This window comes from Denticeps clupeoides, chromosome 5, assembly GCF_900700375.1.
Source record: "Denticeps clupeoides chromosome 5, fDenClu1.1, whole genome shotgun sequence".
NCBI lineage: Eukaryota > Metazoa > Chordata > Actinopteri > Clupeiformes > Denticipitidae > Denticeps > Denticeps clupeoides.
In genome coordinates, this window is record NC_041711.1 from 22010987 (window position 1) to 22035944 (window position 24958).

Here is a 24958-nt window from a genome sequence, read left to right on the forward strand (position 1 = left end):
GTTTATGGAGCAGAAACGTACGAGTGTGTGGATGTAAACAACGCCATTCCCCCCTCTTCATTCCGTACCTCCTCCGCGTTGTCTCATATCGTGGATGAGGGGATAGAGGGAGCATAAAAACGAATAAAAAAACGGATACCCTCAGAGTGTTTCTCTGTTAAATGGAGTAGAAAAAACATCATCATGGACAGAAAGATGTGTGGGATTTGAGGACGTGAGGCACGTAGAGTGAATATAAACCTTTGTCAGAAAGTGTAACTTTCCCGCTGTACGTCTGTTATAAACTAAATTGAATTAACGCTTCTGCATAAACAGGCTGGATTTTGCTCGTGATATCAATTAGTTGTTTTCCCGCTGAGGTGCCACTGTAGCTGTGCTCAGAATGAGGTCAAGGCTAAGTCTTTTTTTTTTACCTATTAAAATTGCTGATACGATTCCGGAGGCGATGGTACGAGCACGACGTTGTAAACCAACATTAAGCTCTTGAGTGGGTAGTGGTGTGTGTGCGTCAGAGAGAAAGGTGGTCCAAGGTTGTGCCGTGGGGCTTCTACTCTAGACAGCAATATTTGAAATATTGTTTTTGTGAGATCACACGAAGGCTGGCCCTCTGCTGTACATTCTGAGAGAGCCAGAACCAATCCCACGTAAACTAACCCTATTACCCAACCCATGTGGCCTCTGCTGTTAAACTCAGTAATGAGCTGAATAAATATATGAGTAAACCAATAAGCAACAATGCAGCACACATTTTTCCACACATGCACACACACAAAGCACATTTGCTTTGAGGACAAACCAAGAAAAAAATTTAAGGGTAAAAAAAATGTCTAATCCCTTATGGCTAATCCTTCAACTTCAAAGTCTTATTTCATCCATTCAATGCAGCGTGCAGGGTCTAATGCAACAGCAAACCGAAGCCCCAATGGTGCCAGTTTTAGGGTCAATACCATCCTAAAACCAGCTAATGATGTCTTCAAAGAACACCGGGTCTGCTGAGGTTGACCACAGGAGACTCAGCTCTCTCTTTTTCCCCCTCTTCCCTTGCCTACTTTTCTCAAACATATAAACCCTTTTTATTAATTCATTTAGCCCATGCACCTGGACTAATCCCACCATTCTTTTAAATGCAATATTCAGACCTCATTGTGGATGGCAGGCCCACGTTTATGGAGTTGTCTGTGGGAGCCAAAGAAGAACAGATTACAGCTAATCACACAGTGAGAGACATTAAGACGAGTCACACTGCTGACCACCATGCTTTTAATGGACATTAAGGAAAGCCAGCCAAGTGGCAATTACCCCTTCAAACTCTCTCATTAAGTATAAGTAGTGCACACAGAGCACAAGGGGCTTGCCACACATTTGTGTTCTTTTAGTTTCCCAATAGTCCTGATATTACAAGTTAACGACTAATAAAAAAATTCAGACATGTGAACCTCACTAGCTATTTGGACTGGAATAACATTTGCAACATTGCAACATGGCAAAAATGCCAGAACCCTTTTACTTCAAGAATGGAGCTGGGCAAAGGTTTGAAGTTGAATAATGCAGCGTATGTCTCAAAGTCAAGGTAGGAAGCTTCACAGGATGTATTTCATGGAAGCCATGTCTTCACATCCCACTGAAGGACTCTTCCTATGTCTAGGGTCCTTCAAACGTCCTTGGTTCAGAGAATTTTTAAAGACACACACTCACTAGACAGCTCCATTGGGCATTATTTGAATGCAAGCAAGGAGTCACACTTTGATGTGCCCGTCAAACCTTGGAATGATCCTTGACTCAGTGTTACAGGTCTACCCATAGATGTCAGAGCTTTTACTCTGGTTCTACGCATTCAATGATGAACCACATTACAATACAGACTTATAAGCAGGTGGAGATTCAACTCAATCCACTGTGCAAGCTGTGTGGTATTCTGGTTAGTAACAAACTCGCCAGGCTACCAGGCCTGTTTACTGCAGCAGCAGGATGTATTAGCACAGGCCCAATAGGTGCTTTCAGCATCATTAACCCACAACCTTGAGGGAAAACACATTTTACACGGAGGGTACAGATCTGTCTGTGAGAAATCTTCCCTTTTTTTTAATGAGGTCACTTGGGCTGCTTTCTTAAAATGCTAATCTTGTGGCATTTCGTGGGAGTAGGTGATCCAAAATGGACCATTTGAGTTTTATACATATAATATCAATTAAGTTTTTTTGTGTAAAATATAAATACACTAAATACTAAGGTAAGCAGTAAGAAGTGTCTCCATGTTGGTCTCACAAATGTGGACATAGCCTGTGGACTGTAGCATGAGAATCTCAATGGTATCAAGGTTAAAGTAATATCAGAGCATTTCAGTCAGCTCACACACTCTTCAGAATGACATTTGTGCTAATACGTATTTAGAGAAACACACAGCATCTGCTCACTTTATGATATTAATAAAATCCTAATATAGTGTGTCTGACTGTCGCATAGCCATATGTATCAACAAGATTATATGCATCCGGCAGATGAGAGAAAGATGATGCCCTTAAAAAAAGGATGAACATAGCAAAATATTACGAGAGTGAGACAGTGAATGTTTTTCAAACACTCATCTCTTCTTAAGCCACCTCTCAGTAAAATGAGGAGGTCATGGCCTGAAATCCAGATGAAATCCAACAGCGCAAATTGATCTGAATTAAACAAGCCCATAGAAAGATGGTGTCTTGTGTCAAGCATTTACAAGAATGGCAACATTTGTCACTAGTGACAAAACTAGTGACGTTGGGAAAAAAAAAGATTTTGTAGGTTAATCCAGCATCTTTAGGTGAGATTGGGTTTAAGTGACTGACGTCCAGCCCTGGCCTCAATCTTTCCAGTTCCTCAAAGTCACAATGCCTGATCAGTGACCTGGGGTGTCATTAAAAAAAATGTTCCTCCTCCTCTCCATAGAGAAATAATTAAACTGCTGATTGATAAAGCGTCAGTGGTGTGGACAGTGACAGATGCATTGATTAGCATTCTCCCTCCCTGATAACAGTCATTTGATCCCTAAACGATACACATTGGATGTGAGTTAGCAACATTCATTCAGATTCATGCTATACCATATGCGCAAATATGAGTATTAGAAAACAAACAAAACATGTAACTAACAGGCAGTAAACATGCATCATCTTGACTTAGGGACATTCATTTTCTTCAAAAATGGAAAACAAATTCCTGCTGAGCCACCAATAAAGATACAAATAATTTAATTTGAGACACCAATCGGGATGCATCACTACTTTTCAACATTTCATTCATCGCTTGTAGGAGGAGACTTTGTTCACTGTTCATTACGCCTTTATGTGAAAGGACAAGTGCCATCCCAGAGAAAATGCTTCTAATGGGGCTTCCCAGAATCCTACCCGCACTAAAGCTTTATGAGCAATGTCCTGCAGTTTTTTTCTTTTTTCTTTTTTGTTACTCCCCTGTTGAAGTTCAGCCTAAAAAGAAGCTTTTCAGCAGTTGCACCGGGAACAAGGTGTTCTCAAATTATGTACCATTCAATCAAAGCTCTGACAAATTAAAAGAAGGAACTGTCATAATGTGCCACAGTAGTCAGCAGAACAGCTTCAGTGCTCGTTGTCACTGATGTACCCCCTGTTACATTTACTACAGGGATGGACACCAGTCTTCTGAAAGATATGGTTTCTGCCTGTATTTTCATGATGGCGGCAGAGAAGCTGTGTAAGAAGCCTTGTCCTGACAAATGAGCTCTCCCCACACACATTTATTCAGGTTTCCCTTGTAATTTGCGACCTGTCTGCCGCGCCATGTTTTAAATACCTTGTAGTGAGATGCACGTTAAAAGAATGAGTTATATGAGCCCTTTGGAGACACGTAAACAATGCCTCATTTGTGCGGCTCTTTCATCGTTTATGATGTGGAAGTAATTAACATGGGTCTGAACAGCGCTTTCACTGGTGCTAATTCACATGCTCACAGGATGAGTTATGGGGTTTCGGAGATTTTTCTGGCCCTAAACATCACTGATCTGCGACACATGCTGCATACTTAATGCCATCTCCCCACCTACTTATGTTATTATTATACTTATCAAGTTGTCCCTTAACTAGGTCATCGTGCGTTGTCGGTGGCCTTTGCCGCAAACAGAACCTGGATGGAATAGGTCTAAGCTGCTTTAGGGCAACAATTGAGGCCATAGATTGCTCGTCTCCCACTAATGCTCTCGTCGTGTAAGAGACAAAAGCGTTTTAAAAGAGCCTGATTTGGCAGTGCTCTGCCGAGTTTGGCCTCTTGCAGGCAATATTTCAACCCATCCATCTCAGAGAGATAATGGAGTGGTCTTCCCTTTTCAGCGCCTCCAGGAGTCACCAGTTATCTCAAGACACCGACTCTGCCATTAATAAAACAGGGGGGAATGGGAGGAGGCTCACTGATGTAGAGGGAGGTGTGCGGAGATACAGAAGACGATGGAAAAAATTCTGATGGAGAACCACAGATAGGGTGATGGATGTCTTCACGGAGACTGAATAGGGAATGGCTAAAGCTTTTTCTTTGGGTTGATTCACATTTTGATAAGATTCTGACTCCCATGAGGGCAGCAGGATGTGACATCAGCCTTGAACTTGAGCTACACAACCAGGGAAAGCTCGCCAAGCACTTGCCCTTTTGGAGATCCTGACAAGTCTTTCAAGTTTGGTACATTTCAAACAACCACCATAGGTGATGTCTGCCAAGTTCAGAGTTCAAAAGGTCATCAGAGGGCACCAAACATATCTGTGGTTTAAGATCTTTGAAAAAGCAACTAGGTGTTCCAGGTATTTTTGCTCACTTAAAAAAGTGCCCGATCAATTTCCAACAAGAAACATATTATACCATTTACGTTAAACATTCATGTGGACAATTTTCAGATATCATTTATGAACATATGGGGTGGTAGTAGCCTAGTGGGTAACACACTTGCCTATGAACCAGAAGACCCGGGTTCGAATCCCAATTACTGTGTTACAATTATTGTGTCCCTGAGCAAGACACTTAACCCTAAAATTGCTCCAGGGAGACTGTCCCTGTAATACTGATTGTAAGTCGCTCTGGATAAGGGCGTCTGATAAATGCTGTAAATGTAAATGTAAATGTAAATGTAAATGAACAGCACTGTGGGAAATAAAAATGTCTCCTTCATCACATCCACCCCATTAATGACAATTCTGATCATTAGACAATGCACAAGCAGAGAACAGAGTCTATACATGTTTTTGGCTTTTGACCTTGACAGTAAGAAAAACGACAGTAAAGACGAAATGAAAGGAACCCCAACAATTTCTGATGAAAATCACATGAACTGCTCCCAGGGGATCAGGGTAAAGTGTCTTCCTCAGGTCCACGAACTGGGCAAATTGAATTGTCCTTATTGCCATTGCACACAGAGTACACTTAGGGTTAAAATCAACACCACCTGCTGACAGCTCCACATTTTAACCTCAAATTTAACCGAGGCTAAGACAGGCCTGAACAGTTCCATAAACAATTAAATTGATGAGACACACAGGACAAGTACAGCCAGATGAGGCTTCACGCATCAACTTTAACCCCGCCCACTATGCTGGCTACACAGCCAATGAGCAGAGTCAGGAATATGTGGCTATCTTAGCAATTCAGAGTAATAAGGCTGAACTCCCTAAAGGACTCTGGGTGTTAGGACTCTGGATCTAAAGAGTGTTTGCTTTCTCTACTCAGGTCCGGTCCAGCGGGATGCAGAGAACCATCAAAACACTGAACCGCCAGACCCGCTGATGATCCAGCGGGATTAAGCGGTCTTCTTCATTAAAACCAGGGTTTGGGGCTAAATATTTGTTTTGATACTTCTGGGGGTTTAATGTTACACACAGATGCTAGGGTTTTATGATCTGTTTCAGGATGTATTCGTAAAGTGAGGTGTTATGAAAAAAACTGTCCTGAGGGAACCAGGGCTAGCCTGCAGTTTCCTTAGAATTGAAGTCGGACAAATACGTTGGGGGATGAAGGAAATCACAACCTACTGTGAATAACTGTGCTCTGAGGGGTTGTTTCAATCAAGTATTTAATTCTAATCAGCCTGTGACTAAAACATGGCAAATATGCTGTTCACGGATGCCCTCACTCCCTCTTCCAGGCTAAGCTTTATGAGAACCTTTATGAGTTTCCATAAACTTGTTCACAAAGCAGCTTCATTTGCATGGGTTATGATTGCAAAGCATAAAACCTGGTTCTATACAAAGCAGATTACACTGATCGTTGCTATCTCCTTAAAGTGCATTAGAGTATTTGACAGCACACGCTTCCTCATGTTTTTTTAATGCATGAATGATTGTTGGAGGTGATTGTAAGGTTTACATTAGGCTATAAACAATTATTCATCTTCAGTCACTACTTATACTATTCCCTTGGTACACCCAGGACAGGATGCCAATTTATCATAAGCTAGGCACACTGGAATGCACGGCCAGGGGCAATTTAGACACCGACAGATCTAACCTCAATCTAACCTCTGTGTTTTCAAACTAGGACAAAAAAACTCAGAAATAAAAAGAAACTTACAGAGAAATTGGAAGATTATTGGAGCCCTACCAATGTGACATTAATTTCTGCAACTCTTGTGTCAAGGAAATATTTCATTAATCATACCTGCTTTACGTCATTTGGCTTCAGTCTGCTTATACTGTAGGAAAGAGTGAATACAGTAGGCCTCTCAATGTGTGCCCCATTTATGTTTCAAGACACTGGGCACAGCCATGGCAGCTCCTGACCTGGTCTTAATCACCCAAGGAGAGCATTGTGATGCACGGCGTGAGTCTGTATTTCCATCAGCCCTGCAGAAACCAGGCTCAGTGACACGGAAAGTAGCTCAGACCGATTCCATTCAGCTGCCTACCATCTTCATATATTTCAAGATTGGACATCATGAGGCATGGGAAGGATAGAGAAGGGGTGATATGGCAGATGAGGTGAAATAAATTAAATCCACCCGATCACCTAGGCTGTTCTGTAGCCTGAGCCTCTCTTGAGGGGTTTCTAATGTTCCTGCAACCAAGACATGATCAGTGTGAGACTTAAACAATTCCCCACACACAACTTCACATCTGTGTGATTTAAACACTTGTGGGGACATGTGGTACTAAAAATGCTGAATATGCATTTTAATTATGTACCTACCTTACTGACTGCCGAACTAAGCCATGGCAGTACATGACTTCAACATTTACAATGAGACACAGGTTTGATTATGTTTATAGACCATATGTGATGTGATGTATGTTTTTACATAAATTTGTTGTGGGCTAATTCTGCATAATTAGCATTCACTTAACAAACATGTAAGGTTTTATGTGCAACATCCCATACATATGTATGAACGAACATGCACATATATACATACACGCACATCTGGCCTAACTAAGCAATATCACAGAACTCGTGAGGACTGACGTCTGCTTCCTGGACCATTGAGCATTTCCACACTGAATCCCAGAGCTGAGTGTCACACCAGTGGTCACATCTCTCAGCTCTGGGATTCAGTATGTTGCGCCATTACTTTTGCATATCAGTATTTATGGCAGTGAACAGCCACACCCTGGCCTGCCTGCAGTCCTCTTCCAGAAACACATCAACAGCATATTTCTGGAACTGGCTCCGAATTAAGCTCATGGAAAGTATTCGGTGAAGTGATAGACAGAAAACAGATTGTGCACGATTGTGCAGTTTTTTATCCAACAAACACTCCACAGATAATAGTGTCCCAAGAGTTTGTGTTTAGGCACTAGATCAAGTGGAATCATTAAAAGGTGCATTATTAGACTTAGCATTTAGCCCTGATTGTGTACAGCTACAATGTGAGGCCTGCCACCTTCTTTGCTATGAGTGGAAATGAAAGGTGTATCCCATATATCCCCAAAAGATGTCTGTTACATCACCCAATCATTTTAAAAACACTATAAAAATGTGCCAGCGGTGTCATGTCCATTCTTAAGACATGAAACGGGAGCCGACGATGGTAGCAAGGAGAGCATAATAATTTTTTTTTCACTCCGCATCTGCTTGGATCTGTGCTTGCTTTGTTGGCGAGAGCAACTGGAAAACTTAAAGGAAAACTGGACTTGGGTACTCACTAAAGGGGTGCACGGGGTCCAGTACTCTGGGTTGAGTTCAGCTCGGGAGCGCAGATCCAGATATTCAGGGTTGAGTTCAGTACGGGCACGGGTTAATGTTCCCTTCAATTAAAGAATATTGAAGAAAGAGTTATTAATGTAAGCTAGTGTCCAGTTAAAATGACAGTTTTTATGGAGGTGGGTATGTGAGCTTGCTGGAAGGATGAGACTAGACATATCACAAAAAAAACCTGATGTGATGCACAGATGAAAAAAAATACGAAAAATTATAATCAATTTAACATTGGACTGATACCAGTATGTTCTTTGACCAATTTTCCCATCCTTTCATCTAAATTACAACCTCCTACCACTCTACATGTGTGAAATTACACATAATTTGAAACTCAAGCAGTTTAAGTGTCTTCAAATTACATAGAGCTTCCGGATCTTCATACTGTAGAGCCTGCCTACTGCACTTTGTGTCTGCACAGACTAATATGTATGTTTTTAAAATAAAATGGAACCAAATAAATAGCTCCACTAAAATATGACAACATCTTTACGAAAGCATTTAGAATTTTTCACAATTTTCTTATGAACCCCTACCGATGTCATTTCAACTGGATGAGAGCTGAGATGAGGTGTTCAGCTGCAAGATTTCACCTCCATAGATTTTGATGACTGAAGACAAAAAAGGTTCTGTGAATCTGTTTGGTAAAATGTGAAGTTTATGTTCACAAAACACCACTTTTTCAAATGTCAAAGTTCAAGACAAACAACCAGACCCTGCCCAGATACCTCACTATCTACATCATGCTTTCATTTCATAATGTGACCAGATAGGTCAGATAATACAAATGAGAAACCATGGGTTTTCAGATGATCATGCTGATATTACACTTGTAAAAAAACATTTAAAACTGTTTAAAAGGTTCACACAAGCATTCACTATCTCTAATAATTCTCTCTTAAAACAAGAGCTTCTAACATCAGGACCCTACCTACCATCCAAATGTATGTCATGATTCTGAGAGGCTTTCTATATAAAAGCCATCATGTCATACAGTACAACTGCAAAGCTCCAGCACCAGCTTCCTCTGTCTCACTCCAAACATGAACACCATGAGCTCTTTGCTTCGGGGTAAATAGCTTGTTCGCTCTAAAAATCTTGTATTTTCATTTTCAGTAGGACCACTTTCCCTTAATGATGGGTTCACAAAATCAAGTAAATTGGCACGGCCTTTCAGGTGCATGATGTATGTGGTAATTATCTGTTGATTTACAAAATGGCTGCCCGTAATGAGGCAGGGCCAGATAGAGCTCCAGGCATACATCACTGTCTCTTCGCTCACAGCGTCCATAAGAAAAAGAGCCTGAGCTGCGGTACGCACATGAGCCGTTTTCATTCCTGCCCTGCTAATGTCTCAATGTCTCTCAGAAAATTGACAACAAAACCCAATCATCTCTGATACTGCCAATCACCAATCAGCAGGATCCATTTTGGTGGCACCATTGCTGGGTATTTCAACAAGAAATGTATGGCAGAAATGCTCAATGTCAAAAGGTAGCTTGTTAAGAGTCCTGATTAGGATCCTTGGGAATATTAGACATCTTAGCATGTGCGGTGGGCACACTCCCTCATATAACTGGGCATGGGGCATGCCACCCCACGACAGGCCAAACATACACCCGTTCACCAACACCTCCGGTCACCAATCCAGCTAGTGTACATGTCTTTAGAGGGCAGGAGGAAACCAAAGTACCCGGAGGAAACTTGGGGTAAAGCATGTCACAACTCCGCATAGACAAGAAATTCAAACGTACAACCTTGGAGATCTGAGGTCACATCGCAAAGCGACCCGCCACCACGTGGAGTACACTACTTTCTTTACCTGACTTCCTTTTCATTCGATTAACTTTGGCCACGCCTCAGCTCCTGGGTCGCTAGCCTAAACAGGTACCCTCAGAGAGCCAAAAACATATTCCCAGCACAATAGTAAATGGCACCAAATAAAGTTTCTAGTTACAAATTCCCTAACATTAGCTCTTTCTTCCCTATGACATCAAACATATTTTCTGCCATCTTATTCAACATCAGAAACCATTACACTTTAATTACATAACATTGGCACATTTGCCACCACCAATATGCCTTGTTTGCGGTCAAAAAATAGTTGTTGAAATATTGCTATTGACAACATACTAATGTGTCTTGTTTGGATACATGAAGCAACTCAACTTTCTAATCTACATCTAGGGTGGTAGTAGCCTAGTGGGTAAGACACTCGAACCAGAAGAAGGTTCAAAACCCACTTAGCAAGTCACTCCACGAGCAAGACACTTATCCCTGTGTGGGGACGTTGCTTTGCTAAGTGGCACCTTGGCGGATCGGGTTTCAAACCAGCACCCTTCTGATTATGGGGCCGCTTCCTTAACCTCTAGGCTACCACGACGTTTTGTAGATGCACATCTACATGTTTTAATATTTATATAAACAATTAATGTAATTGGCAAGCAATTCAAGTAATATTTTAATTGTGAATCTTGCACTATGTACACATTTTTAGATAATAAATACATTTTTTTAAAGTGTTACTATTTATAGAATAGAGTTCTAATTGTCTATTAATTAATAAATTCATTTGTCTTCTTATGTTTGTGTTAGCTGCTGTCTGTGATGACATTGTGTTTTAATGTCATGTTGACCTACAAGAAGTAAATTGCCAGTTGATTATGAAGTGGAATACAAGCCAGATTCTAATCACTGCAGTTTAGTAGATGGAGGAGAAAGAGGGGCAGGGGCGAGAGAGAGAGAGAGAGAGCATGGATCTAGTACAATGGCTGTTGGCTGTCATTTTTACTTCAGCTGAAGGACGACAGCTTTCCCAGTCAGTGTCATGTGTGTAGCAGATTCACGGACAGGGTTTCAAAACCTTCTGGAAAACAAGGTGTGTGATCAAAGACGAGAGGATCGATATTCCAACGTTAGAGTACGGAAAGCTGCAGATGAGGTCTTAAAAAGAAATACCTGTCCTTCATGTGTGAGTCAGGCAGAGAAGAGTGATGAGCTTACACTGTACAACGTACACTGGTTCCTTCCCCTATCACATTCGTGAACTTCACATGCAGAAAATAGTAACACCATTAGACACCGCTGGACTGGTAATTAATTCATTTGCTCAGAATAAAATTCATATATATATATATATATGCCCTTCTGGGGCAATATGAGAATATATGACACTTTGAGGAGAAATGCACATTTGCCAGGACAGTTTTCTGAATGGGCAGGGGAGCTGTCTGCTTTGACGAGCAGTAAGTAAAAGTAAAGTACATTCTGTCGGTTTAACAATAACATTAGGATTTATACTTAATGTTCATAATATAATAATTTACACACACATACTTTTATATATTATATAATATGAATAGACCATGGCTATTACAGAATTAGCTGCCTTATAACAACATGCCATTCTTTCTATTATGTGAGCTACTATGTCACTCCCATGATCGTCTTTCTTTCACTATTCACTGACAGCTACGGTACCTTCTGGGGCAATAAATATCAAGAACAGGCCTCAGCAGTACATTCCCTATGTGACATTCCATAAACTCTGCACTTACGTGTCTGCTTTGACACTTTACCGATGCGCTGTTACAGTCTTTACAACATTTACTGTAGTTATACCCTTGTCAGTCACTGTAATTACTCTGGGTCTTATTCATATATATCCCTCTGGCAGAAATTTATTAGTGCAATTTATCCTGAGCTGGAGTTTACAGGAGAGCAGGCTAGACTCTCTGACATATTATAATGTAGCCTGTACAGCATATGAATATGAATAGCCACGAGCTGCTACAACAAATAAGAGTTTGCGAGAGGGTGGTGTGCCCAGAGCCCCAGCACATTAGCAAGAGGCAAAGATGGCCTAGCTTTTAAGTAAACAGAAGCATAATCAGAAGCTTGCCCGTTCAAATCCCGAGCCACCAAAGGTGTCACTGAGGCGCCACTGTTCAAATGCCCGTCCCCTCACACTGCTCCCTGTCATGGCTGCCCACTGCTCACCAAGGGTGATGGGTTAAATCCAGAGGACACATTTAGTTGTGGCACCATGTGCTGTGCTTGCTGTGTTTCACAATATCAATCACTTCACTTTCACTTTAAGAGGATTAATGTGTCACGATCCGGTCCGAAAGGGGGGTTACTCAGGTCCGGTTCAGGATCCGGACCAGAGTTTCATTGTTGTCCTGTGTAATGTTCCCTAATCGTTCTCACCTGTGTTAATTGTATAAAGCTGCCCTGTTCGTTTCTGTCCGCTGTCAGGTCTTTGAAGTTATGTTCTATGTTCACCAGTGTCTTCGTCTCGGATGTCTCCCCTGTCCTGTGATTCACCAATTAAACCCCTGTTCCGTGATGTCAGGTGAAAGCGTCCTTCATTCTTCGTTCCTCGTCACTCCTCGTCCTCCTCTATGTTCACCCGCCGCGTCATTCCCGCATGGACGTGACATAATGTATGTGCATGCTTGTTGTGTAAATTGTTGTGTGGTCAGTCAGTATTAGTCAGTATCAGAAAATGATGCAGATAATTAATGATACATTTTAGAATTTTTCAGATCGAAATAAATTGAAAAAAAAAATGGATGTGTCAAAACTCTGAGTTGTAAAAGCTTATCAGTATTCAGTGTCATGAAAGGAAGCTCCTCTAGATGGAGCTGTCTGATCATGAAAATGAGCTTTTCAAAAGATATGATTATAGGCTACATAAAATTGAATGGCAATTGACAGAGCTGGAAAAACGGGCCAATGATAACGGACCAATAATAAAAACACGTTTTTAAACATAATTCCATGAAAAAAAGCATTTTGTTGCAAGAAGACAGCATAAAAACGCTGTTCAACCCTCCATGATGTTGGGTTTTTTTATGCCGCTTAGTGGTACAATGCCATTTGGTGCTCGTGTGCAAGTGCTGTGAAAAGCAGCGTTCCAGCTGCATTCCGCAAATTTAGAAGGTTCGGTCTGTGGAAAATAAATATATTTCCATACATCAGCGAATTGTTAAGAAAATATATAATATAATATGACACCCTAGTAGATAAATATTTTTGCCCACTCACTTCACTCATTTTAGAACAACAGGCATAGTAAACAGCTCCTATAGTTCAGTGTGTTTGTGTGTGTATAATCATGCAGTTTAAGTTTAAGACCCATTTTGTTGCAACTGGGTAATTCACATCTAACACCTAATGTGCGTCATCCTCCCAGACGCCCAGCGGCATCTCCAGCCTGATGTCATTCTGTGTATTTGCCAACCTGATTCACAATACTGCTCTACCCACAGAACCATTTGTTTGGGCTAATTAGCTTAGGTACTGCCACTAAAAAGACTGAATTAAGAATCATGCCTTCCATTTATCGGGGGATAGAAATGAACAAACGTAGAGTCATTTCTGTTTCAGCTGTCAAGATACGTGCTCCGGCATATCGATTCACGCTATTTGAAGGGGAAAGAGACAGTCACAGAACAAGCCCACAACAGCAAGCTTCAGCAAGGTAAATATAGCCCAGTTAGAAATATAACATATGTGATTTGAAGGTGTTCATTTGAATATGTTTACTCATGACAGGGGCTGGATGGTCCCTGACTCATCCCCTGCCTGCTCAACAATCTGCTGATCCGAAACCGCGAACTGTTACACTTAAAATAAAATAATATACCGGAATAATAATAATAACAATAAGTGAGACTCGGGAGAGCTCTGCGGTGGCAAAACAAATAAATCTGCCACCCGCCTGTGCATGCAAGCTCTATTCCTTATGAGTTTTGTCTAAGCAGTGGGAGAATCGCAGGGGTTTTTCGCTAAATGGAATCCTCACTGGTCCGCTGTGTGGCAGCCTGACAGGCGCGCAGGCCCGCGCGTTACTCCGTGATGTATTTCTGTGGGCATATTCCAGTTACAGCTGCATTAATAGTTAACAGCTCAGTAAAAATCAATCAGTGCATTATCTGGGCTGTCTCTGGAGATCGCGCCAGTATGTTTAATATATTGCGTTCATAATCGAGTGCGCACTCGCAAGCTTCTCCGCGGCCTGACTTACGGCCCGCCTCCTCCGAGCAAATGAGCTCATAAACGAATGGGGAGAGGTGATGTTCCCTGGACAGCTCACTTCTACACACAGCTCAGCATCCCAGACCACACACATACAGAAACAGACGCACACAAACTTAAACAGTTGCATGGGCACATGCATTCACACATGCAAGGCGCATAACCAGGATAGGCCTTAAATTCTGACACATAACGACCAATGGAAGATGGGTTCCAATTGCCTAGTCTTGGTTCCGCTCAAGATTTCATGCAATTATTGCTCAGGGACATTTTACGTGACAAGAAATGAAAGTGAAATTGAACATATAAAAAAATCAGTTTTTCCAATTTGGTCCAATGATATATAAAACATACACACACCAATATACATAACATCCATACAGACAAACGGATCCATTTAAACTCTCACATACAGATTCCTACACAGACGTACACCTAGATTCAAGCACACACACACATATACTTAATTCCAAAGGAACAGGGGCTGGAGGTCTAAGAGATAAGGCTGAGATAGAACTGAGGGGAGAAGTGTGATTACCGTCAACTGTGAGGGAGAGGTAGAGCGGTAGGAAAAGCGCTGAGGAGGGAGTGAGGCATGGTGTTAGTGAATGGGTGTTAGTCGGTTATTTATAGCGTGGTCGAAGACGAGTGCAGAGGAGGAAAAAGGCAGTATTAGCCTCTGATTGCCGAGCAGCAGCCTGATCGCCCTCCTCCTCCTCAGTGACTCTCAGATTTGTGTTTACGGACCCCGGCGCTAAGCCCATTTCCATGGTTGGCTTAAAAGTACAGAGTATCGACGTTCCATTTCAGTTGACAATGGCTGAAAGAGCCTCAGATGAAAGAGATGTAATGAAAAAAAGGGCAGGGATACCACCAAAAATATCACCCAATTACTGAGTCCACGTTAATATCGGAGGGAGAGCAAAGAGTGCCGACGAGGCCTCCAGTGTGTCTCCAAGAACAAACGCGTGTACCGTGCGACACTGGCCACCCACAGAGTGTGCGTTAAGGACACATTCAAAGGAAATGTGCACCAATGTAAAACGCTCTGCGTCTGCGCTGACAAATTTATGGTAATTAATAAACGCCCTGGCAAACGAAGACACACAAAGGATCTGTACAAATAAATAACAGGCCGATGTATAGTGTCATCGAAGCCCATTAAAGGCCTCCCAAACAAAAGAATGAGTGCACATGCGAAGCTCACAGACTTTAAATGACAGACAGCTTTGTGTAGTACAGTGAATTTTTGATGAGCAAAGACATTTCCATTGATCCATTGATTTCCCGCTCTAACGGCGTGAGTGATTCACCTCTGACTAGGCAAGACACATTACACCCGTGCTGAGAGAGAAAGGGAAGAAAAACGATAATATGATCAATTAAGATGCCGAGATGGGCGACAAGCAAGGATTGGGAGGAACGGCACAGTTTCAGCCTCATTCATAAGCAATGGAGGCCATCAATTTCCACCAGTGCTTCACACTTGTCATTAGAGGCATTACCGAAATAAAGATGCCGAGAAGAGCGAACGAGCTAATGGCCTCACCAAATTCAAGGCAGCACCCTGCGGATTTGGTGCAATTGAATTCAGAAATGTTGAAAATCTTGACAGAGTCACGCGCCCCTGTGAGTAGAAATGTCCTAAGAGAATTAGCATCTGAATTGTAGGTTGTAATAAAAAAAAACTAAAAAAAAACTGGATGCTCCAGCACCATAAATCATAATGTCACTTTCAACGCAACAGTATAATGCACTGACTGAAAAGCGTGAAGAAGGGGATAAACATTCATCAAAGTGCCAACAATTCATGCCTAGCAGCAACTGTACTGTTTTGTTTTTATGACCAAAGTAAAGCTTTTTAGATTACAAAAATATATGTAAAATAACCCTAAATCAAGAAAGTGCTTCAGGAATTGCTCAAAAGACTGAGAATAAATCGCATCTCTCTTCTACTAAAAAGCCAGACTGGGTGTCAGCAGCGCTCATACTGCATTTTTCACACTACCGACCATGTGTTTATGATCAGCCCATCCATCCATCCATCCATCCATCCATCCATCCATACACAGTATAATCATCCGTGGTTCTAATCAAGGTCATCCCAACAAGGTCATCGCCCTAATATGCTGATTAAATATATGAAAAAAAAAAAAGAAGCCAATCACAAGACAGATACGGAGAGAGAGTCTTCTGCCCACGCATGGATCTTTATGTCCATGCTCGTGCATGTTTTTGGAAGACAGAAAGCAGCAGTAGTCATGAGGGAGTACAGCCAATAGTTCTTCACAAAAAGAGCTTGTCTTTTCAGAGGAGATTATGGAAAATGATTTAAAGTTATAACATATTATATGCTGTCACATTTACATCCACATATTGAAATCTGTTTACTGGTCTCCAAGACCATGTTTTTATCTCTTTTTTACTAAATGTATGATTACAACCTCCTCCACTGTCTTCGTGTTTAATTTATTTGGATGATAGGAAACTTTGGAATCTGAATTCCCTAACATCTGCCCAAAGTTAATAGCATATAGACGAGCCAGATCAAGCTTTTGAAGAAATTTTAAATGAGCTTCTAAACAGCTAGTTCCTTGCTAGGATATAATGTGACTTCCCCACTGCCCAGAATCATGAATTTTGAAATCCTGAAGTATAGAAAGGCCAAACACAAAAAACTCCAGTGTTTCCATGTAAATTCGGGTGACATTTTCCGTATAGCATATGGAGACCATACATCTACCGCCGTGCGCTTAGTGCTTTGCGGAATGTAAAGCAAGTCTTTCCATCCAGTGGCCTAAGGGGGTAAATTAAAGAGGTCTTTAAAACACTTTCCTTGTACAATTACAGCATGCTGCATATCCAGCAGACTAATGTCACTGTGTCATTTTCTTAAATAAATGAGTTATATAATTAACTGAACAATTAATTAATTTAACGAGTGGCACACATCGTTTATCTGCGCAGGGTGGGTTGGATTAATTTGAATGGAAAAGAAGAAAGGAACTGGGGAAAAATGGAGGTCTAATCCCAGCAGAATTCTGGAAAAATCTGCCAACAGCCAGTGGGTCAGTGACGTGAATTTCATGGAGAGCTTTTCAGGGCCTTAATTTTTCAACTTACAATCAATGTTTTATATTTGCTTAGTTTTATAGACAGGCCGTCAGACAGACAGTGAGGAGGTGAAATACAGAGAGCAGAGAGACAGGCAGTGTAAGTGAGTCCACAGTGGCGAGGGTGGCAATTTGAGGCAGTTTAACTTTTGTCTTTTCTCATTGCTGCTCGCACTAATGGGGCCGACTATTGATCGCTCCTCACTGCCTGAGAGTGGGACTTGAGGAAAGTTCAGACACTGAGAGATACTCTTTTCTGGATGATGATGCCCGAATGGCGCACCTTTTAAATCACGCGTGTCAACTGGAGGAAATGATCAGAAGGGCAGCCGTTGTCGGATCGCAATACGGAGCTGCTTTTGCCGCAGTGGTTTCAGATGTGGTTTCAGCTACACCATTAGCGCCACGGTTGCCATCACCTCAAGCCTCCCTGTCAGCAGTGTGGCGAAAAAAAAGTTGAAGTTGGACACAAGACTTGGCTCAACAATCAGCCCGGCTCAACACAAACATTCCCCTCGTATCTAAAAAAGCAATAAAACAATCTAATCAGAATCCCAGGCTGCAATTAACCCAGTTGAGCTACAATGCGTCATCATAGTCCTCCTCAAGCAGCAGTTCGCCTCATAAGATTATTCGTTGCTATTTCAGTGGAAAATGTATTTCTGCATCGATTCTTCTCATTCAGATTGCGTCATGTGACATGGTGCCCCAGGCAATTCAGATGGCCCCCGAGGGCTGACAACCATTATACTGCAGCAGTGGCAATATGTAAAGTATGTGTATATCAGTGTGCAATGTTCACTACAAAAGCAACAACACCATATTTTATATATTGGTGGTGATTAGAGTTGGTCCCCTTGTCAGACAAGGGCACCAACTCTAATCACCACCAATTGTGATAATAAACAGTAAAATGATGCACATTGATATCTAAAGAGACCTTTTAAACGAGTGCTTATACTGAAGTTTGTTGTTACTTCCAGGATTCCTTTCAGGTACGAGCTCTGACTGATATCTACATTTTTGGAAAAATGCAGCTATCAGTGTCTTTGTACAAACAACCTCACGGAACACTGAGTAGAATTTTACATCAGATTTAGGTTGCAAATTAGTGATCCAAAAAGAATAATTAATTCATTAAGTGAAAAAAAAGAGTAGGGTCGATTTGGAGAGGGAGGGTTCAGCATTAACAAGTCGCCATCAACAGTGTCCTGAAGAGTCAGATTTTAATCTGCTAATTAACATATATTCAGTGCTGTGTTTTGGCTGACTTGCATGCAGGGGTAAGAACTCTCACGCTTGGTAGAGTCGCAAAAAGCAAAATATTCCCATTCACTGCAACTGTTGCTAGTGCACCATTCTGGGGGCACACAGGGGAGGTTCTATGGCACAGTGCTGACTGGCGGAAAGTGTCACATTCAAAATGTGTTGAAGCTGAGAGTTTCTATGTGGTGTCCAAGGGCATCTGAAAGGTGCAACAAACAGCAACTTTGTTGAAATAAAGTATTAATGCATTTTATGGGTGAAAAGTTGCTGCTCGGTGATCCAAATGTGGATACAACCCTGCCAAACAGAAACGTTCTATATTTTTTTCCCTAAATACGAGATGCTGTTGGGTCACAAATTCTCACTTCTATGAATGAAGAAGGTTTTTACACAATATATTCAGTTTTACACAATATATTCTGAAAACAAAAATACACTGAGGATAATAAGAAAGCCCCCTGCAGTTTAAACTCCGATGAACTCAATTTGCTTGCTAGGTGGATGATGTTCACTTTGTCCCTAAGCATGGTCAGGGGGAACAGTGCAGAAGTAACCCCACAATCCCTAGCCCAAATATGACACTGTATTTACTATAACCCTCTTCTTTATTATCCTTAACAGCCTGCATTTAAATTGACATCAGCATTCTCAAACGTTCTCAGACCAGAACATTTCTAATTGGCCAAGAAAATGGATGCCCCACCGCACCACATTATGATTAGGGAGACATATACATATGTATTTTTTAGGGAGACATATGTTTTGTAATGCTCTACAGGCCCACAGAATCAGCACCAAAAAAAAGAAAAAAGTATTGGGCCAGTGGTGGCCTAGTGGGTAAGGAATCGGACACATAATTGGGAGGTAGCTGGTTCGAATCCCAAGCCACCGAGGTAATAATTGTTATAATAGATAGATAATTCAGCCATTGTGTATCATTGTCTTTGTCATTGTACATTAACAATAACTGCTCCCATTCATCAGTTTGATTGGGCAGCAAATGGAATAGAATCAGACCTCACTTACAAACCATCACTCTTCTTTCTAAGGTCATTCCGGACAGCCACTCACACCCCAATGGCAAATAAAAAGTGATGGACTTACAGTGAGGCCTCCACCTGATTATATTTTTCACAAATAAAGATCCCATTAGGAGACACATGCTGTTTGCTCTGCTGGATGGTTTAGCACTTGACCTTGAGCAGGGCACAGGAAGTGCTCCCGTCAGCACAGCTGCCTGTTTTAGGACTTGCTACTGTTGATTATCTGTGGAAAAGAAGCCACTTGTTGTGTACAATTGTGGTTTATTGTCCCCACCAAATATAAATAAATACACACACACAGTCCTATATATGTGTGTGTGTGTGTGTGTGTGTGTGTGTGTGTGTGTGTGTGTGTGTGTATATATATATATATATATATATATATATATATAGATAGATAGATAGATAGATAGATAGATAGATAGATAGATAGATAGATAGATAGATAGATAGATAGATAGATAGATAGATAGATAGATAGATAGATAGATAGATATATCATGGTCGTAATACTTATATCATATTAAAATATTTGAAAATGTTTAGTCCAAGCCCATATACACATTACATTTGTGTATCACTCCCAAGAAAACTGTGTGTGTTTTTGAATCTCCCCTCAAAGCATATCATTCAGCCAAGTACGTTACCATAGCAACCTATCCTTAATCTCTTAACTGTGCCAAGATTACTAATTGACTATGATTTTCAGCATGTTTAATTCTGGCCAATGAAATGGTAATAAGTCTGGAAGGAGTTCCAAAAGCATTCCAGCACTTTTAAAGCCCCACTCCAGCTGCATCCTTTGCCTAGTTTATTAATCTTTTATCAAAAAAAAAATGTCAGTCAACTTGTACACTGTCAGATTAATACAAGTATTCATATATGTTGCTGAAATGAGAAAATGTGTTTTTGACGCCTTCCCATTCCTATAATGCTTTGTTTTCATATTCCGCTCCATAAATCAGTCAAGTTACAGCCTGCTGTGATATGTCTAAATGTCATGCAAACACTCTCACCGCAATATAAATCTGCTGTAATGATTTTAATTACACAAAAATTTGCCGGCAATTGAACGTACAGTGTTCCCCACAATAGGGCCGCATCCATCACCAGTCTACCACTGTCTCCCTCCCTCCTTCTCGCTCACTCTGCGCCATTGTGCTCCATTGTCTGTGATGCTTCAGGTGTCAAATGTACCACTACAATTACTTTCTTTGAGTGGCACGCCGCGTCACTGCTCAACTAGCCTACCGACACAAACATTTGAGGATAAAACACATCATTTATGGACCACCGGTACCAAAATAAATCACAGTTCGGGTATTTTTTGAATCCTAGGCAATTAATTACTTCAATAAGAGCTAAAAGAAAGAGCTGGTGGAGAGTGTTCATATAAAAAATGTCAGAAAAAAAAGCCACAGCCTTGTCCACGAGAACGCCAGAAATCACTGTGGTTGGTGTGGTTACCTGGGGAAAATTTGGCCTTTTTTGACAGTACCTGAAAGATTTGCTGCTCTGGGAGGATTGCTACAAATGTATGACTGATTTCGACAAATTGCAGTAATAACATCATGATGAAAGTTTCAAATAGGAAACAAAGCGCTTGAAAAAGGGGGGAAATCCGGCAAAAAAAACAGAGAACATCAAAAAATAGCCTTTGTTCTGCTGCAGTGTTTTCAAAGCCAAGCTAGTGTAAAAAAAATGAGGCCGAAAGTAAATGAATTATTTGGAGCAGCCCCACTGAGGGCCCCATCCAATGCAGGATGAAAGTGCCTGGGACACGGGGGGACAACAAACGGAATGTGTCAGAACGACAAGTAAGTTCTCATCACTGGAATGCTGAGTTCCCACCGCAGACACGCGCGGAGCTCTCCGCACATGACAAAGTCGACCACTTTTGCATCCTTTTCACTGTTAATTTGGTGGGTAAATGTTATCACTTTGGAAGTGGAAATGCTCGCTGACAGTGGAAGTGAAGCTCAGGGGTTGAGAGATTTTACACTGTGGTGTCGCTGTCAGTAAGGATGGCACGCTGGGACACAGGGCTAATTTCTTAATCGTTCACTCTGTGGCAAGGCAGCATATTAGGAATACGTGTCATGCACACATCCCATATTAAGCATCAACCAGAAATGGATGGGAATGCAGATTAAACTTCTATTTCCTACAATATGCCGTTGATCATCCAGCACATGGAGTAAAAAAAAATTTTTATGAATAAGCTTATTTATAAGCAAGTTTAAAATAATATAAAATGAGCAGAATTCTCTTCCCTGAAATGCTGGTGTGTTCATGCCCCGTTCGCAATTACAACTACGACCTGAAAGCTTTGTGTCGTCAAGCAGCTTTATTGGACCAGTACAGTCACACTTCACTGAAACAATCAGCCTAGTTTTTCTCAGTCAATGATTATTTACTCCCATTTTACATGTCAGTTATGATGTCAATAATTAACAGAACCATCAATCCACCTCTTCATGTCATCCTTAAGAAAGTTAAATAGGGTGGTAGTAGCCTAGTGGGTAATACACTCGCCTATGAACCAGACCCAGGTTCAAATCCCACTACCATTGTGTCCCTGAGCAAGACACTTAACCCTAAGTTGCTCCAGGGGGGGACTGTCCCTGAAACTACTGATTGCAAGTCACTCTGGATAAGGGCGTCTGATAAATGTTTTAAATGTAAATAATGAAACCAAGCTGTTCACTTGTGGGACGGAGGTATATCTAGCTAGCTAAATGTCTAATGTACTAGCAGCTGTAATAACTCATGACGGAGCAGAAGAACCACTGATTGTTTGGGTAGGGGGTCAGGCTTAAAAAGTCCCATGAATTTATGGCCCGCCCTAAAAATCCAAAGCAATGTGTTGTTGTTTACTGATACAACGTCACAAATCATTAATGAGGTACGTATTTGTACCCTTAGAGTACCCTTAGCGTATATTCTTGTGAAGTCACTTTGGAGGATCAGGAATGGACTCCTCCCAGTTTTAATAGTGTAGGAAATGTGGTACTTAAGCAGGTACTTGATGTACTTAAGTAGAGCTAAACTGGCTTCTCAACATTTGATTCAGACTTGAGCTCAGCTGAGGTTTTTTGGAGGCCTTTCAGAAAAACAGTCACACACTTGACTCTCCTCCCTCAGCATCAGCAGGCACAGCGCTGAATCCCAGCTCTGCATCCTTACTGTACGGCCTTTCTCTCTGAGCTTTATTTATTTCTTTCTTTCTCTTTTTTTTTTTTTTTTTTTGTTGCCGACGAGCTGTGTATCTACAGCCTCCTGGGAAGCAGGAACAATGTGCCAATGAGTACAAACACACTCACCTGCACCTGTTGTGGAAGTGTTAACACTGTTTCCTCTTCCCCTTGCAGAACAAAGCCGCTCGCATGTGCTAAAACATCTCCCATGAGCGCTCTCGGTACGAAAAGGCGCCGCCCTCGTTCCGCGACGACCGGTGTTTACCTTGATGTGGAACGACACCAGCACACAGGCCCCGGCAGAAAGCACGCAGGTCCAAATGAGCTCCCAGGCCGTCGTGCATTAATTATGAATTGGGCTTAATTGCAGCGGGAGTCACTGGAGTCAATCCATCTGGACAGAATGGTGAGCAGAGAAGATCCGAATGCAGGGAAGGTCGTTGAAGCCTTTAAAAGGAAGCGGGGCGCTTTTACCACACTTGCATGCGCCGCGTCACAAATTAAACAGGCGCGGAAGAGCGTCAACTCGCACAATCGCGCTATGGCTACATAATTAATGCTCCGCCACTTAAAAAACACGGTCACACGATACTGGCAGGAAATGCAATAGACTCCAGCAACAGAGGAGACCCAACTCGGGAACGGACACAAAAAAATGTGGCCGCAGTGTCATTATCTCGTGGGAATTTTTTTATTCGGTGTTAAGAAATGTAAAAGGCTTCCTATTAGAGGCCGTTTCGTAATGAGGTTATCCCAGTCCGGCACGGGCCAGCTCTGTCTGGTGTCATGATGCAGTGTAATGCGCCGTGGCTGCGCGCTTGCTTTTGTTAGAACGTAACACGGTCCTTCGCACGCTGGCATTAGAAAGACGTGCCTCTCTCCTGCGCGTGTTTTTAAAGCCGACTGCGCGCCGCGGCGGAGCTTAATGACTGCCGATCTGCAGTGGCGTTCTGTGAGTAAACAAAGGCGTGTCAGTTTGATTTACTGCTAGCGCTGTGTGTCGGCTAACGGGCCACGAGTTGCATTAGTGACTAGCTCTCGGGCCAAACACAGCTCAGGGTAAAGATCTCCCCGGGAAGCCTTAAGAACTGGCGACCTTTGACCCACAGCTAGAGCCCACCCCCCAAAGGCTGGCCGGGGATGGCGGGCGCTAAAAGCAGCCGGAATGGCGCCGCTGGAGATCTCTGGATTTCAGGCCCCTGAAATCAGATGCGGATCAAACACTGCAAAGACACCCCCCTCGCTCCTACATCCACACAACACTCTGCCCATTTATCCATGTGATCCGCAGAAGAAAGCGACAAGGGGTCTCGCGGCTCGGAGAAAGCAATCAGAGCGCGTTAGTACAGACGTCAGCGTGGTAGCGCTTTTAAAGTGTGACCCATATAACTCAGACGGCCCTGCTTTGCGGCAGAGGTGCGGTGAAATAACATTACTGTAAACTGGGTTACAGGTACAAGCGTGCTGAGCAAACTCCACAGGCCCAACTCGGCTTTCATGAGAGATAGCGACGCACAAACCGCTGGACCAAAAACTCATTCCTCCCCCGCTGCCTACAACTTCTCTTACCTTATCTTGTGGAACAAGCAGACCTTGGCGAAATTGTTTAACTTCTTTTACCCGCACTGATAATGGGCCTTTTTTACCCACACACTGTTGTAAAGAGGAAGGTCAGCCATTGTTCCTGACAGCGCTCTTGCGTGGAACTAGCTGGACTTCATAGCCGCGCTCACTCTCCCTCCACTCTGTTTCTCAGCAACCTTTTTGCACCTCCATTCAAACTGAGAAACAGTGAAGGAGAAAAATCAAGAACATCAGTATTAGAAAACAAAGATGATCACGTGGTTATAATGCTACAGAGTCAATGGGGCTGTTTTGAATCTGATGAATTGAATCTGATTGAATCTGATGATTCTGATTCTGAGTCAATGGGGCTGTTTTGAATAGCATCACTATGAAGAGGATGAAAAACATGAGAATGGTGCTAGTGGCACTGCAGGTGGATTGGAGTGTGACAGCTTGGCAGTGTGTGTGTGTGTGTGTGTGTGTGCTCACTGTGGGAATAGTGGTTAAAGGGGAGCAGCTCAGCTGATCCCTGTGGTCATCTGGGGTATTGACCTAA

General features: G+C 42.1%; 1 protein-coding gene across 7 annotated transcripts in view; it reads right to left on the reverse strand.

Moving 5' to 3' along the window:
• Positions 1 to 24958, reverse strand: part of pcdh9 (protocadherin 9) — a 175078-nt gene that overhangs the window by 134047 nt on the left and 16073 nt on the right. For 3 of the 7 annotated variants that reach the window (XM_028979369.1, XM_028979367.1, XM_028979372.1), the window contains exon 3: positions 8124 to 8225. The exons of 3 other annotated variants lie outside the window; for them this stretch is intronic. In XM_028979369.1, coding sequence (XP_028835202.1) covers positions 8124 to 8225 — 102 coding nt within the window. Of the gene's footprint in view, positions 1 to 6941; positions 7039 to 8123; positions 8226 to 24958 lie in introns of those variants that run through there. One more of the 7 variants, XM_028979373.1, reaches the window with a different exon arrangement.